General features: G+C 44.3%; 1 protein-coding gene across 1 annotated transcript in view; it reads left to right on the forward strand.

The window, feature by feature from the left end:
* galnt9 (polypeptide N-acetylgalactosaminyltransferase 9) overlaps window positions 1-14,404 on the forward strand; it is a 168,675-nt gene that overhangs the window by 38,895 nt on the left and 115,376 nt on the right. Inside the window, exon 3 of the mRNA XM_015972000.3 lies at window positions 10,930-11,096. Within this exon, the coding sequence (XP_015827486.3) occupies window positions 10,930-11,096 (167 nt within the window). The remainder of the gene's footprint in view (window positions 1-10,929; window positions 11,097-14,404) is intronic.

Here is a 14,404-nt window from a genome sequence, read left to right on the forward strand (position 1 = left end):
GCCATCATATTTAAAAGTAATTAGGCAGTCATTTATTTAAGTCAGGCAGTCTAAATGACGGCAGGGAGGCTCGCTGGCTGTTGCACACATGCGCAGTGGGCATTATTTTACTCCAACAATACGAATAGCTGTGTACATGCACGTCAATCGGAATGATAATCGGACCAAACCACCTCTCTCAGTCAGATTGAAATTTCCTTCCGATTGGGACGAATCGGAACAGAATATTTCAATTGACATGTTTACATGCAGAGTTTTTGATCTGATTGGGCGTTCAATCAAATTAAATGTGCGCATGTAAACGTGGCTAATGTCGCGATTGGCTGGATGGGAACTGGCTAAGTGGGAGTTCGAATGTAGCGTGGTTGTATGACCCAGACGTGGAGTGACTGACGCAGAATTGAATGGAGTACACGGTTTGATCTGGAAACTACAGCACAAGTCTCGACGGAAAGGCTGACTGACTTTTCGTAGACAGCGTAGATATGTTGGTTGGTTGATTGAGGTGGCTGGGAAGCCTGAGACACTCTTACCAAGGTTCGTGGTGAACGATGACTGAGTGCCGAGATGTGGAGAGGCACTTCCGTATATAGCCTCTGGTGGATGACATGAGTGGATGCGCCACAGAGGGGACGCTGGGAAGTGGAGTCCTAGGTGGTTGTGAATTGAGTGGTGGCAATGTGCAATGGCGCCCCCAAGGGGCAGAAAATTGCTGCCAGACGGACTGGTCTGAGTATTTCTCAGTCTGCTCAGTTACTGGGATTTCCACGCATAACCACTTCTGGAGTTTACAAAGAATGGTGTAAACAGGGAAAAATCCGTATGCGGCAGTCCTGTGGGCGAAAATGCTTTGTTGATGCTAGAGGTCAGAGGAGAATGGGCTGACTGATTCAAGCTGATAGAAGAGCAACTTTGACCGAAATAACCACTCGTTACGACCAAGGAATGCAGCAAAGCATTTGTGAAGCCACAAAACGCCCAACCTTGAGGCGGAGGGGCTACAACAGCGGAAGACCCCACCGGGTACCACTCATCTCCGCTACAAATAGGAAAAAGAGGCTACAATTTGCACCAGCTCACCAAAATTAGACAGTTGAAGACTGGAAAAATGTTGCGTGGTCTGATGAGTCTCCATTTCTGTTGAGATAGTCAAATGGTAGTCAGAATTTGGCGTAAACAGAATGAGAACATGGATCCATCACTGTGCAGAATGCTGGTGGTGGTGGTGGTGTAATGGTGTGGGGGATGTTTTCTTTGCACACTTTAGGCCCCATAGTGCCAATTGGGCATCGTTAAAATGCAACGGGCTACCTGAGCATTGTTTCTGACCATGTTCATCCCTTCATGACCACCATGTACCCATCCTCTGATGGCTACTTCCAGCAGGATAATGCACCATGTCATAAAGCTCCAATCATTCCTAATTGGTTTCTTGAACATGACAATGGCACTGTACTACAACGTTCCCCACAGTCACCAGATCTCAACCCGATAGAGCATCTTTGGGATGTGGTGGAACGGGAGCTTCGTGCCCTGCATGTGCATCCCACAGATCTCCATCAACTGCAAGATGCTATCCTATCAATACGGGCCAACACTTCTAAAGAAAGCTTTCAGCACCTTGTTGAATCAATGCCATGTAGAATTAAGGCAGTTCTGAAGGTGAAAGGAGGTCAAACACTGTATGGTGTTTCTAATAATATTTTAGGTGAGTGTACACTCACACACACATTTTATATCATTTAACCATCTGCAGCAGCTTAACGTGTACACTTAGCAAATCTTCAGATTGTGTACATAGGTATGGTGTTTCTGTGACTCCCGGTCAGAAGCCTCTGATAACGTAGATCATTATGTTTATGAAATGCTTTATGCTGGTTAAATAGAGTACATGGGGGCACAGCCTGTCACACTTCTCCTCTACCTCTTTCTTTTCTGTAATGATGATGAATCGGCACATTTGTAAACCATAGCAGTAAAGTTTAATACATCTGCAGACTATAAACATGTGAAATGTGCTGCTCATTGACAGAAACTCTGCTGCAAATAAACACTAACACTGGGCTGAATGTTTTAGAACCCATTTATTTTTAAAGATGTGTTTTCTCCCAGCAGCATTTAACCCTCTGGAGGCAGGCGTTGCAGATTAGCAACATTAAATCCTACCTACCTGGTCAGTCCACATATGTATTTTATGAGCATTTTCACCTCAGAAATATCCCTGAAGGACTTAGTTGTTTGTACTTTTATCTAAACTTATTTTGAGCCTGAGAGGAATAAACAGCATCCGATCCACACACCTGACGGTTTGGTTCAGACTCAGAGATGAGTTTTTCTGTTATAATCTCATTACATCCTACAACCATGTTGGGCTCTGACCATGAAGTTTACAAATAGACTAAAATAGAACCACATATTTTAGACTAGATTCAGCATGAAAGTACATAACTGCTGATTTTATTTACAAAACTTGAAGGCAATGGCATTTTCAGCCTTCACTTTCTTTGCCCGAGTTAACCAAACTTGTTAACTCTATGAAGACCTCTGCATGCCCCCTCGACATCTTACCCTCATCTTTGTTTAAAAGTGCTTTTCAGTAGATCGGTCCCACCGTGCTCTCTATAATTAATGCTTCGCTGGTTGTTGGTCAGGTCCCTGCTTACTTTAAGAACACTGTAATCCACCTGCTTCTTTAAAAAAAATTGTCTTGACCCCTCTCTCCATAGCAGCTTCAGACCCATCTCCAAACTTCAGTTCATCAACAAAATCTTGGAAAAAAATTGTGGCTAAATAACTCTCAGCTGCTCTATGACAGTTTCCAGTCAGGTTTCTGTAGAGCTCATTCTACTGAAACTGCTCTGAAAATGCTCCCTGTATTTTGGAAAAAAAACTCCTAAAGCATTTTGATTGACAGAGGCTTTGTCTGCAATGATGTGAGCGTCTTTTTGGACCGATGTGATGAAGGACAAGTTAAGGTTTGTCTTTGTTCCAATCCTCACCTTATGAGTAAAGAAATAGATAAAGAGGCAGAAATTAGCTTTTTTCTGGAAATTAGCTGGATTTGGCTTTAAAGGTAAGGTGAGAAGCTCTATAGGTAGATCTCTGAGCATGTCCCACTGGGAGGAGACCACAGGGCAGATTGGAAACTCTCAGAGGGTTTATCCTTTCTGATCTAGGAACACCTTAGGGTTCCCCAGAGGGAGCTGGAAGGTGTTAATGGGAAAAGGGAAGCCTGGGTTTCCCCCCACAGCTTGTTTAACTAAATGATCAACAAGTACAAGGGTATGGATGGATGGATGGATGGATGGATGGATGGATGGATGGATGGATGGATGGATTCATGGATGGATTCATGGATGGATGGATGGATTCATGGATGGATGGATTCATGGATGGATGGATGGATTCATGGATGGATGGATGGATTCATGGATGGATGGATACAAAAGTTTACGCTAAAACTTAGCCTACTGCTGATTTCTCCACTTGTCAACAGTTACAGTGCAATTATTAACAAACCACTTATGAGGTCACTGGTAGTTATGGAGTGTATTTAACTGGTTTGGAACCGAAGAGTGGGATGTCACTTATGTGAAGCATTTACTATGTAACAGCTCAAGCCAATAGAATACCATCTGCTGTGCTGTCCCACATTTAGCTGCTGCTTTCTCCTCAGCCAACGTTCTGCACTGAAGGTGAGAAACTCCACACACACACCTGCCAAGCACGCTCACTTATTCACCAACATGAGCCGGATGATGCAGAGCACTGGGAAGGTCCCACTGAGTGAAGAAAAGGAGGATGTATCTTTAGCACCGTGCTGGGATCCATCTGCTGCGATTTTGCAAGTTACAAGGAAGTCACAAATCTTTCCAGTCAAGTCTTGAGTCAAGTCCAAGTCAAAGACGTCCAAGTCGAGTCCAAAGTCAACTAGAAAAATTTGCATTTCTTGCAGAAATGCTGTTTGAATGCTGGATAGCTGAAACTGTAAGCTGAAGCTGCTGAACAGCTGAACTGACGCTGAAACCAAGCAAAACTGTCAAAATGAACTGATTGTATTGAAAGATGTAGCAAAAATCACTAACAAGCAAATAAAGCACAAAAAGCAAGTGAAGAATGGAGAAACATAATCCTAAATAGCAAAAAACTGAAATCTGTGAACATTGTATAAAAACTGGACAGCTAAAATGTCTAAACACGTGTTATTTCAGTTGGACAGGTTTAACAGTTTAATTTTTACATTTAGCTGAACTGTGAAATTAGCAGCTCATGCTAAATTTTGTAACTGATTGCTGAAGTTGTTGAATAGCTGAAGTAAAGCTGAAACTCAGCTAAACTGGCAAATTAGCTGAATGTCGTGAAAGATGTGAAAGCAAAAAGCACCAACAAGCAAATAAAGCACAAAAAGTAAGTAAAAAAATCAAGAAAACTAATCTTAAACTGCAGAAAAGTGAAATCTGTGAACATTGTTTAAAAAACTGGACAGCTAAAATGTCTAAACAATAGTTTTTCTCAGTAGGACTAGTTTAACAGTTAAATTTTTACATTTAGCTGAACTGTGAAATTAGCATTATATGCTGAATTCAGAAACTGATTGCTGAAGCTGCTGAATAGCTGAAGTGAAGCTGAAACTAAGCTTAACTGTCAAAATGAGGTGAATGTATCTAAAGATTTAAAAGCAAAAATCACCAACAAGTGTAATAAAGCTCAGAATATAGGTGGAGAATGGACAAACAATGCTAAACAGCAGAAAACTTTAATCTTTGAACATTGATTAAAAGCTCGAAATTTGAAATGTTTAAACAGCTGGCATTTGAATGAGAATAGTTTACTGGGTACAATTTTACAATTGGCTGAACTGTGAATTTAGAATAGTTTGCTGATATCTGAAACTGATAGATTGACATATGTTCAGACTTGATATGGGATGGATGAATGGTTGGATGAATGAAATGATGGACCAAGCAGGTTGAATTGATGTATCATATGTGTGGGTGCATATTTCCTTTAAGGCAGAAGAGGATTGAAAACTCTCAGCCAATCAGAGAGCAGCGAAGGAGGAGGGGGTGGTTCCTGCCTTCTGACTAGTGTTAAAATGTCAGCTATGCTGCTAGATTTAAGTGAATAGAGCTCAGAAAGATAAGAAACAGCAGTATGTTATAGGCTCAATATTAGGCTTTTCACATTTATTTTAGTGTGACTTGTGTGGGGATATCCTTATGCACTTGAGTTGCCATGGAAACAGATGACAGAAATCTACGTCAATATATTTATGTTCAATGTGCCATGACCTTTTTAAAATTTAAATAATGTTCATATGTTAAATGACTTTGATACAGTAGTGTCTAAAATGTATGAAATGTCGTTGCTAAGCTTGTTACCATGGTGACAGATGACGCATTTAAAATTTAATACAAGATTCCTGAGACCATGCCGGTCGATTTGATGTATCATATATGTGGGTGCTCGATCCTGCTTGGACAGCAAATGGTTGAACATTCTCAGCCAATCAGAGAGCAGTACTGTTTTCCCGCCTTTCCCCCAGCTGTTGGAGACATGCAGCTGTACTCCTATTACTGAGAACCTTTAAATCTGTCCTTCAGACGTGAAATTGGACCTGTCAAACTTCTCATCACCGTTCGAAAAGTACTGCACCGATTCGAAAAATTCAAAAAGCGTGAGCGGCAGAAGCCTTTGGTGGACATCTGTGTGAAGTCTTGTGTGCCTACCATTAATGTTCTAGAAGCTGATGAGAACATTTAAGCTATCTGTCAGCCACAGAGCCTTTTTATAAGAGGTTTAAATGGAGGAAAGCTGGCACGGTCCTCTTCGTGTGGAGTGTAGCACAAAAACTGTAAAACTTACAGGAAAACCAAAGACAACACTTTGAAGCTGACAAAATAGCCTAACGAATTGAGAATATCATCAGTGTACTATAAAAAATGTGGTCGTGGAAATTTTTGTTTCAAGATCTCATAAATCATGCAGTTAACAGTGCTCAGCTGCTCAGATGTCATGTCAGAGCTCTGAATGTCTCATCACCATTCAAAAACTACTGCACCAATTGGAAAAATTCAAAAAGCATGACTGGCAGAAGGCTTTGGTGGACATCTGTGTGAAGTCTTGTGTGCCTACCATTAATGTTCTAGAAGCTATGAGGAGAACATTTCAGCTGTCTGTCGGCCACAGGTGCCTTCTTTTAAAGGGGTTTAAATGGATGAAAGCTGGCACAGTCTTCTTTCTGAGGCGTGTAGCACAAAAAAAACGTAATACCAGCAGCAACACCGAAGACAACACTTTGAAGCGGACAAAATAACCCAACGAAGTTGAGAATATCATTAGTGTACTATAAAAGATGTGGTCGGTGGAAATTTTTGTTTCAAGATTTCATAAATCATGTATTTAACAGTGCTCAGCTGCTCAGATGTCATTTCAGACCTCTGAAACGTCTCATCACCATTCAAAAACTGCAGCCCTGATTGGAAAAATTTTAAATGTGTGAGTGGCAGAAGGCTTTGATGGTCATCTGTGTGAATTTTTATGTGCTTACCATGAATTGTCTAGAAGCTATGACGAGAACATTTAGCTATCTGAAGTATGTCTGTGAAGATTCTCAGTCATCCAGGTCATAGTAGTCTAATGAGCTTTGAAAGAAAAGCGTCTGGACTTCTTTGAGTTGCTTGAAGACATTTCACCTCTCATCCGAGAGGCTTCTTCAGTTCTAAGGTCAAATGGTGGAGAGTCCCAGATTTAAACCCAGTGGGAGTTTCCCCCCGAAGAGGGAACAAAAGACCCCCTGATGATCTTCTACATAAACACATGAGCCAAGGTGTGGGGGTGAGTGTGGGTCCTATTCAGCCAGAGTTTCGGGTGAGCTCATTGTGAAACCTGGCCCCACCGTATCATGTGAATTCCTGAAGTCAGATGGCCCAGGATATGCGTGGGCGTTGAGGCATCTGGGAAGGGATCTCAAAACTGGATTATAGATGGCAGACAGTTGGTGTCGTAAACCACCGCCTCTGTTCAAAGATGGTTGCTCACAGTGGAGATAAATTGCTTCCTTTACTCCTCTTTCAAACCATCTGTCCTCTCTGTCCAAAATGTGAACGTTGGCATCCTCGAAAGAGTGACCTTTGTCCTTTAGATGCAAATGAACTGCTGAGTCCTGTCCCGTGGAGGTGGCTCTTTTCTTTTCTCTTCTCAGCTCTTTTCCTCTACGTTTGAGTGTTTGTACGTATGTGCATGTGTGTGTGTGTGTGTGTGTGTGTGTGTGTGTGTGTGTGTGTGTGTGTGTAGGTGTGTGTGTGTGTGTGTGTGTAGGTGTGTGTGTGTGTGTGAACCTATGGTATGAGTTGTTTCTGCCAGTTGAATCTCTTGGAACTCGCTCCAATTCTGCAGCTGTATCCTAGCAGTTTCTTCCGAAATGGGTACGTAAATAACCATGTTTTTCGGGGGTCGTGCAGCTCCTTGTGTTTCTCAACTTCCATAATTTATTCAAAGTCATCCATATTAACTGCTTGCCTCAGACTTTCTGCCTCTCTGTCCTGTTTGCTCCGGTGAAAAGACACCCAAAACCACACACCCCTTCACGTGGTCACACACGCACACAATTTCGATGTGTGTGTATGTGTGTGCATGTTCGTGTGGTTTTTCTGCAGTGTCTGTTTACGAACACATTTGACTATTGCGGAATTTTATTTTTAAATGCTTTATTTTGTTAACTTTACCGGCCTGCCTCTTATGTCTAGGTTTGACTTCCTGCCAGAATTGACGCGATTCACCCGCGGCTCGCGAAAAAAATAGAGCCAACGCAGAAATGATCGCTGCACGGCGATTCGCGGCGCTTCGGTGACCCATGTGGTCTATAGAGTAGCTTAACAAGGGCGCCGAATGAAGGCGGTCCCATTTTCGCGGCACTTCCGCGGCCAGTGTGTCCCCGGCGTCAGCCCCTCGCATCTGACGGCTTAACGCGTCAACCTCGCTAATCCCTTGGAGTGGGAGCCCCCGGACTGTGGGAGACGCCCCCCCCCCCCCCCCCCCCCCCGCTAAAGAGGGTGGTCGTGTTAGTCACCTGTACTGCGCGCTAAGTGCCGGCCGGAAGAAAAGCCGGCTGGACAGACGAGGAGACCATGGAGCTTTTGGACGTGCGACAAGCAGATTACTCGCCTTTTCACGGGGACGGTGAGGGACAGCCAGCTGTTCAACAGAGTGGTGAAAACACCGGCTGAGCGGGGCATCAAGCGGAACAAAAAGCGGGTCACATCAAAGCTAAAGGTCCTGAAAAAGAAATTTCATCGCTCTGACGTATCTTCCGTCTGACACTGAATGCGTGACACTGTACATCACACGTGTGTGTGTGTGGGGGGGGGGGGGGGCAGCGACCCCCCTATATTGCATCTTGGTTGGAGAGGTGCCTGATGGCAGTATATTCTAGCTTCAGCTTTGCTACTATAAATGTCAAAATCCTCCCCAGGGTGCCGCGTCAAATCCCGTTTTGAAAACGCTATGATCCTATAAAAACAGCTAATGAGAGAAAATCTGGGTCTCTCTTTCTGGGGCTTGTAGCAAAAGAATGGTAGCACAGACAAAATGAAACCCATTCTGAAAAACTGACAAAAATTCCTACTTTTTGAGTTATGATTTGTTTCGGTAGTACAAACGGTCTGGGGTAGTAAAGAGCTGTTCACAGAAGAAGTGAAGTTCAAAAGTTAGAGTGTGGAATTTTCAGTTTAGAGTGGTGGGAAGCATTTTTTTAAATATTTGAATATGCTCAAAGAAATGAACCATACGACCACAATGTCTGCAATACATTCGTGGATTATAAATCAAAACAGTGGTATTTTCGTTAGCTGTAAGCCAGCCTGTGTCTCATTTCAATCGGACCTACGGTTCTCTCGGGACAATGCCAGAAATGGAGCAAGGGAGGGTCACCGCTCCTATCTTTCCCCATTATAACTTTTGTGAATTTTTCTGAATATTTCAAGTTGTTCCTCAAATTCTACCTGCGATTTTAGAAAAACCATAAAAGATATCAAAAAGCCTCTTTAATATGTTAAACAGGAAAGTCTTGTGAGTTTTTTAAACTCTGATGAAGTCTCCAAGTTAAAGGGAACCCAAAAGAGTTTTAGGTCAAAAAAGTGATAGGAATTTGCTGAAAATTGACCAATCCCATTCATTTCAATGGGAAAACTGTCGCAGAAAAAGCTTAGTAACTCGAAAATATTTAAAGATATCAATGCCAAAAGTTATGGCTGGAAAGAGCTTAACAAGCTGAACATTTTGATATAAAATATTTGAAATAGTTAGAAATTTGAAGGAGTTGAAAAGGTTCAAAAAGTGTACGGAAGCAGAATCAGAAGAATAAAGATAAACAGGAAAACAATAGTGGAAGTCCAAGTCCTTGACTTTGAATTTTCGAGTCATAATCAAGTCATCTGTCTGACTTCAATTTAATGACTATGATAATGAATAAATTCCAGAAATAAAGCTTCTTAAAGCTTAATTTATTTGCTCAAACAAGCAGAAATTGCAACTGAAACTGATAATAAACAAAGAGCTGCTGCATTTAGCAGTACAAGATCAAACCCAGAACCAAGAACGATTCATGATTTTTATCCATGTCGTGTCACTTTTGTGCTAAAATGTTAAATATGCTCCAGTCATTATCAAGTCAACAGATGCAAGTTAATTCAAGTCGCAAGTCATTGGCGGTCATGTCCGAGTCAAGTCGTAAGTCTTTATAGATTTTATCAAGTCAAGTCCGAAGTCATTAAAATAATGACTCGAGTCCAAGTCATGTTTCTCGACTCCACACCTCTGCTTTTTAGGGAGAAAATGTACTCTTTTCTTAGAAAAGACAAGAAAGTTTTAGAGACCTTGAAACAGAGACCATCAGCAGAGATGCAGTCGCTGCTTTATTGGGACTGGTGAGATCAGACAAGGCAAAATATCAGTTTTAGTGGTTAAATGCACACGATCTGTTTTAATAACTGGATTCATGTGAGAGGCAGCAGGACATCAGTGACAGGTTTTAGTGTCCCTGTAGGATGACTAATGGAAAAGGCAGACTAATAAAGACAAGCTGAGTTTAAATGGAATAGCTGGAAACGTGCTATATCCGGTTTAGGATTTTGGGTAACTGGTTGTGTTTTTCGAACTTTGTGTCCTCAACATTCAACAATACTTCCTGTTTCTATACAATTATACGTCTTGGGGAACATATCTGCAGTCCGTTTGGCTTGCTGTAAATTTGACAGCTGATTGTTGTTGGTTTGTTACTTAAACACTGCTAGCTCTTGTGTAACACACAGTCAAATATATGTTTTATAACTTGATTTTAACACCCTGACATGTACATTTATTTGTCTTGGTTCCTTGTGTCAGGAGCTATTGTGTTAATTTGATTATGGGATGTTTTGAGCTTCAGGCAGTAGAAGGTAACTCATAGACTCATTTTTCTTATTTTATTTCTGTGCAAACAGTTGAACTAATTAAACAGATGCACCTAATCACATTAACTATGTTTCTGTCCTGTAGACTGCAGGTGTTCCATTTCCAACGAGCTGCTTTGCATATGCTCCCCAGGACTCCTACATGGAGAAGAGCTATTATTATAGTCATTTGTTATACCTGTAATTTTCATGCCTTGACTGTGTTGAAAAGACGTTGCTGCAGTACTGAAGTTTGTGTGGTGTGTAGTACCATTTCTTATGGGTGTGTTTTATTTAAAGAGCTGCTCATCTGCATGCAGATGTTCTGTTTTGGTTCACTAAGACACAAAACAGACCTGAGCTACCAATCATGTTTTAAATTCCACACGGGAGTTTCCTGCTGTAAATATTTTAATCTAATGCTGCAAAGCAAACTGCTTCAGACACATTTTAGTCACTTTGGCACTGGCTAATAATCTGTTCTCCCCTCTCTCATCAGGTGTAAGCAGCTGACTTACCCAGAGGACCTTCCTCAGATCTCTGTGGTCTTCATTTTTGTGAATGAGGCGCTATCAGTGATCCTCCGCTCCGTCCACAGCGTGGTCAATCACACACCTGCACATCTGCTCAAGGAAATCATCCTTGTGGATGATAACAGTGACAGCGGTAAGACTGAACTGCAGACATCTGACCCACTCATCTTCAAACAGTTTAATCATCTGTCGTTTCAGGTTGAGTCTCTTCAGACAAAATCATAAAAGTTGTAGTTGAGCAGCCTTTTAGTTTGGTCTTTCCAGGAAGAATGAAAGTTGAGGGATCGCCCACAAATGAATTAATGATGATGGTGCATATTTCCCTGTGTTTACACACATGTGTCGCTGTTTTGTTGTGTGTGTGTTTGGTTTTGTGAGTAACAGTAGAAGGGATGGAGCGCTCCGGAGGGTAAACACTTGAGCAGCAGGTTTTAAAATAGCTTCAAAAAGAGAACGGAGGGGGATGGGATTTATCTTTCCTTCTTGAAGCTGCTGCATGCTACTGTCTCCATAGCAATGTGGGCAAATCCTTCAGTTGCATCAATGCCGTGACGCCCACACTAGCTGACTGCGCTTGGTTCCACGTCCCAAAAGCTTTTCTGTTTGGAGGGAGAGGGACAGTGAACTAGATTTCAGACCACACTTGGCTCGTCTTCACTTGGCACCGAGTAACTAAGCTGCCTCCATCAGGCTGGCAAAGGAAAAGGACACATAAATAGCACAGAGAAAGGAGAGTGAACAGGAGTCACCACTGTCTGCTCCCTGATCCCCACTGAGGCTCCAACTGACTCCCATTATCAGGGGGACCAGTTAAAAGCCAGTCAAGAAACAAAAAGCCCACTACCTCACCCCTGACAGCAACACACACACACACACACACACACACACACACACACACACACACACACACACACACACACACACACACACACACACACACACACACACACACACACACACACACACACACACACACACACACACACATACACACAAAGCTTTGTTTTGTAAGCAGTTTTTATCTGAAGGCTGAAAAATGCCACTTTAAAAATGTAAATTTCTTCCGTATTAAGCACAATGGGAATGTGTCAGTTACAGTGAGTAGCAGAAGTAAATGAACACCCAGTGATTTTGCAAGTTCTCCTGCTTGGAGGGGTCTGAAATGTACATGTGCATTCTCACAGAGAAAGACAACATTAAACAAATCAGCAAATCACATTGTATGATTTATAAAGAAGTCATTTGGATTGCACGGCTGCACAAGTATGAATCCGTGTTAAAACTACAGATGCCTTTGTTTACATTTGCAGAGGTCAAACATTTCCTGTAGTTCTTGACCAGGTTTGAACACTGCAACAGGGATTTTGACCCACTCCTCCACACAGATCTCCTCTAGATCTGTAAGGTTTCAGGACTGTCACTGAGCAACACAAAGTTTCAGCTCCTTCCAGCTGGCTAGGCCACTCCAGAACCTTAATGTTCTCCTTACAGAGCCACTCCTTGGTTATCCTGTCTGTGTGCTTCGGGTCGTTGTCATGTTAGAAGACCAAGTCACGCCCACGACCCCATCTTCAATACGCTGGCTGAGGGAAGGAGGTTGTTGCTTTTAGCCTCATTCATCCTCTCCTTAGTACTGTCAGAACCCAAGCCCCCAGACCGGCCTCTCCCAGCTAACCGGCCTCCATCTTGGACCACATTTCCCAGCATGCTCCTCGCGGGAACTCCCGGCATTCTCCCAGTCACACCCAAGCCTATATATGGAAGACGCCGCACCGGCTCTTCACTCAGTCATCGTTTCATTGAAACCCCTGATCAGAGTTCTCTACCGAATAATCCTGATATCAAACATCTTTACCAAGCTCAACTCCCGTACCCAGTCGACCATCGTGACAGGATGACTGAGTCCGTAGATCCAGCAGAGTTCGAACGCATGAAAAGAAAGACGGAGCAAATGGAAAATGAACTCATTCAGCTCCACGCCCTGATCGATCGGCTCCACACCAAACAAAACTCCCAGACCGATCTCATCCTACAATTATTCACAGCCCTCCATGCTCTCCAGCAGCAAGCCCTCACTCCACCAACAGAGGGGCCGCACTTTAGTCTCCCAGAGAGGTGGAACGGAGAGACAGGGAGCCCAGACGGTCTGCTCGCCACCCTCGACATGCAGTTTGAGTGCCAGCCAGGGCGCTTCCCCACTGCACGCTCTCGGGTGGCGCATCTCACCTCCCTGCTCTCCGGACGCGTGGCTGAGTGGGCCGCTGCGCTTTATAATTCCAAATCACCGGCTTGCAATGACTATGCTGCTTTTGTGTCCGCCCTCAGAAAGACTTTTGTTCCACCCAGCAGCGAAGTGGGAGCAGAAACACAACTCCTAAAGCTCCGCCAGCGGGAGCGCACGGTGTGCGCTTATGCGTCGGAGTTCCGCACCATCTCCGCCAAGCTGCGGTGGGATGACTCTGCCCTCCGAGCCGTCTTCTTGGAGGGACTGGCGACCTACATCCGTGATGAGATGGCGGGAAAGGAACTGCCCCAGACTCTGGATGGAGTGGTCGATTTGGCGCTGCGCATGGATCAGCGGGTTCTGGTTCGGCCCAAGCCCTTCACTCGCCCATCCAGGGCGCCTGGACCTCTTCCTCGTTCCCCCACGCCTGCTCCCGGACCCGCTTCTACTGATGAGCCCATGCAATTAGGCCACCTTCCTCCAGAGGAGAGACAGCGACGGTGGCACGAGGGTCTCTGTGCCTATTGTGGCTCCTCCCACCACAGACGCCTGAACTGTCCATTACGTTTGGGAAACGAAGGAACCCACTGAGTATCGGGGTCTCTCAGCCTGGGTCACCTTCAGCCCCCGCCTCTTCAAATCGACTCCTTCTTCATGTTACCCTCCTTCATGGTGAGACCTCACTTCAGATGCACGCACTGTTGGACTCAGGGGCCGCTGACAATTTTATGGACATGGATCTGGCTAAACGCCTACGGATCCCCATGACCCCCTCGGAGAGAGTTGTGCCTGTGACCTCGGTGGACGGTAGGCCCCTCCAACCCTATCCGATCCAAAACCGAACCCAGCCACTCCAGATGATTGTCCAAGGCCACCGAGAGACCCTCCAGTTCCTGATCATATGTGCTCCCTCCTCTCCTCTAATCCTGGGATTTCCCTGGCTCCGTCTCCACGACCCCCGGATTTCCTGGTCCCAGGGCCGCATTTTGGAATGGGGGACCCAATGCCAGGCCCACCTCTCTCCTCCTACATCCATGCCAGACCGCCCAGACGGTGACACTGGCCAAACACCGCCCAATCTGCAACTGCCCTACCGGGACCTGGCTGCGGTGTTCGACAAGCGGCGCGCCACCACACTGCCGCCTCACCGCCCGTACGACATGGATATCAAGCTGCAACCAGGAACCAGTCCACCCCGGGGGTGCCTTTTTTCTCTC

This window comes from Nothobranchius furzeri, chromosome 17, assembly GCF_043380555.1.
Source record: "Nothobranchius furzeri strain GRZ-AD chromosome 17, NfurGRZ-RIMD1, whole genome shotgun sequence".
NCBI lineage: Eukaryota > Metazoa > Chordata > Actinopteri > Cyprinodontiformes > Nothobranchiidae > Nothobranchius > Nothobranchius furzeri.